Source organism: Uloborus diversus, unplaced genomic scaffold (assembly GCF_026930045.1).
Source record: "Uloborus diversus isolate 005 unplaced genomic scaffold, Udiv.v.3.1 scaffold_566, whole genome shotgun sequence".
NCBI classification, from domain to species: domain Eukaryota; kingdom Metazoa; phylum Arthropoda; class Arachnida; order Araneae; family Uloboridae; genus Uloborus; species Uloborus diversus.
In genome coordinates, this window is record NW_026558754.1 from 19,093 (window position 1) to 21,786 (window position 2,694).

The window sequence follows — 2,694 nt, forward strand, 5'->3', positions numbered from 1 at the left end:
AAGATAGTTGCTTTGCACATTTTAACACCCCCCCCCCCCCCCATTGTTTTTACTTTTGCGCTTTACTTTTTATATTCTATACATATGCAACGACTTGCAAGCATTACATGGGTGTACACATCATCGCACGACCAACTTTTCAAGAGGCATCTTTTTATTGATCAACAAACATAACTAACAATCACTTAAAACAAGTTAAGAATTCACATACATTCATTGATAGTTACAAAATTGTTCTAACAAAACACTGAATATTACAGGCACTTGTGACAGATAATTTTATCTTTTCAAAATGAAGAAAAAAAAACATCACTCCATCAAGCAGTTACCGTTCTTGTCCGAGACTACATGCAATATATTGACAGCCCGGTTATCCACTTTGCTTATATGTATCAGTTTGTTGGCAATCCCAGCTTTAATGAAATGACATCTGCCTCCAGTTTAGTTATTCCCTATTCCAGACTGACGAGTCCAAACAGGGACGAAACTGCAGTCTCTGAATGGGATAACTGGGCTATTGGTATATTGCCTGTGACTCTTCATTATTAGTAAAGAGTGAAATGCCGTAATATGAGGCAGATTGCTCTATGTTCATTAAATGACATTGTCGGAATGATACAGCAGCAGAAAGCATCAAGCAGGGAAAAATGGCTGGGTTGCCAGATGTTAAAGAAACAGTTTATCTGAAACACATTCCTTAATTGAAGGGGGGAAAAATGTTGCATGCATTACATAACTTCACCCCTGTTAAATATTTCATGTATTTTTAATAACTCAAAAAATAGATGCATATACTCATGTACGCTCTTTCGATGTAACACTTCTTATATACATATTTTTTTACAGTGAAAAAATATATTAAATATAGAATTTGACCACTTTAATTTGAGAGTTACGATTTTTTTTTTTTTTCTTTGCACCAGGTATTCCAAATGTATGGTAATGCTGTATTGCCTCGTAAGAAATGATTTTCATTATATCTTTCACAAAAAAGGAATACTACAGATTAAGCACTGAGTTTGTACAATTTGCCAGTACAAATAATTTCTTTTTTTTTTTTTTTTTTTTGTGTGTAAGAAATCGAAAAAAATAAATAAAGAATGAAACAAAAATAATAAGATTAAAAACAGAGTTACTAAGAAAACCATTTTACATTTTAATCACTTTTAGGCAAAATAGTAGCAGGTTTTTTTTTTACAAAATGGTCACTTTTGCCTTAATTTAAGCCAAAATAGTCGTCATAGTCTGTAACTTCTCAAAATAGTTGCAATGGTTGCTTTTTTAGTCGCCACTGGCAGCCCTGTAATCAGTACTCATCAAATGCCTTTTCATACTTGAATTCAGAGAAAAGGTCTTGTCGCACTAATCACAAGAGTATGGTTTTTCATTAGTGTGTATCCTCAAATGACTTTTCAAATGGTGACTCTGAAAAAATGACTTGCTACAATAATCACAAGAGTACGGTTTTTCATTAGTGTGTATCCTCAAATGCCTTTTCAAGTTGGATCTTTTAGAAAATGCCTTTTCACAATAATCACAAGGAATTGGGTTTTCATTAGTGTGTATCCTCAAATGCCTTTTCAAACTTGAATGATCAGAAAATGCCCTTCCACAATAATCACAACAATATGACTTTTCAGTAGTGTGTACCCTCAAATGTCTTTTCAACTGTGAACTACCAGAAAATGTCAGTTTACAATATTCACAAGAGTACGGTTTTTCGACACTGTGTACCATCAAATGCCTTTTCAAATGGGGACTCTGAGAAAATTCCTTTCCACAATAGTCACAAGAGTATGGTTTTTCTTTCGTATGTGTCCTCAAATGCCTTTTCAAGTTGGATCTTTTAGAAAATGCCTTTTCACAATAATCACAAGAAAGTGGGTTTTCATTAGTGTGTATCCTCAAATGCCTTTTCAAACTTGTATGATCAGAAAATGCCTCTTCACAATAATCACAAGAAAATGGTTTTTCATTAGTGTGTATCCTCAAATGCTTTTTCAAATGGGGACTCTGAGAAAATGCCTTTCCACAATAATCACAAGAGTATGGTTTTTCCTTGGTATGTATCCTCAAATGCATTTTCAAACTTGAACTAACAGAAAATGCCTTTCCACAATAATCACAAGAATACGGTTTTTCATTAGTGTGTATCCTTAAATGCTTTTTCAAATGGGGACTCTGAGAAAATGCCTTTCCACAATAATCACAAGAGTATGGTTTTTCCTTAGTATGTATCCTCAAATGCGTTTTCAAACTTGAACTAACAGAAAATGCCTTTCCACAATAACCACAAGAATACGGTTTTTCATTAGTGTGTATCCTCAAATGTCTTTCCATATCATAAGTATGTGAAAATGTCTTTTGACAGCAATAACAAGCGAAAGGTTTCTCTTCAGTGGTAAGAGTTTCAAACATATTTGAGTTTGTATTTACAGGAACTGACATGTCAAAAAAATTCAGGGATTATTTTTTTAAATGAAGCAGTAGCACAAAAGTAGATTTCAGGTAGGTTCAAAATTATTCAGTTGCACTATATAAACGTTATTTAATTCATCTTTTTTTTCAGTTGGGCATGTAAACCGTTTACTTTTACACTAACCAGAGCAGTTGTAACGCTTCCACAATCTGCATTTAGAAAAAAGTGCATTTACATTAGTTTTGTTGAGGAATGAATGTCCTTAGAGAATAATC

At 33.3% G+C, this 2,694-nt stretch overlaps 1 protein-coding gene across 1 annotated transcript; it reads right to left on the bottom strand.

Moving 5' to 3' along the window:
* Positions 1-509: 509 nt before the first annotated feature.
* LOC129233634 (zinc finger protein 271-like) lies at positions 510-2,443 on the bottom strand. Its single transcript, XM_054867607.1, has one exon. The coding sequence runs from the start codon at positions 2,416-2,418 to the stop codon at positions 1,363-1,365; it is 1,056 nt and encodes a 351-aa protein (XP_054723582.1). The 5' UTR covers positions 2,419-2,443; the 3' UTR covers positions 510-1,362.
* Between the last annotated feature and the right edge of the window lie 251 nt (positions 2,444-2,694).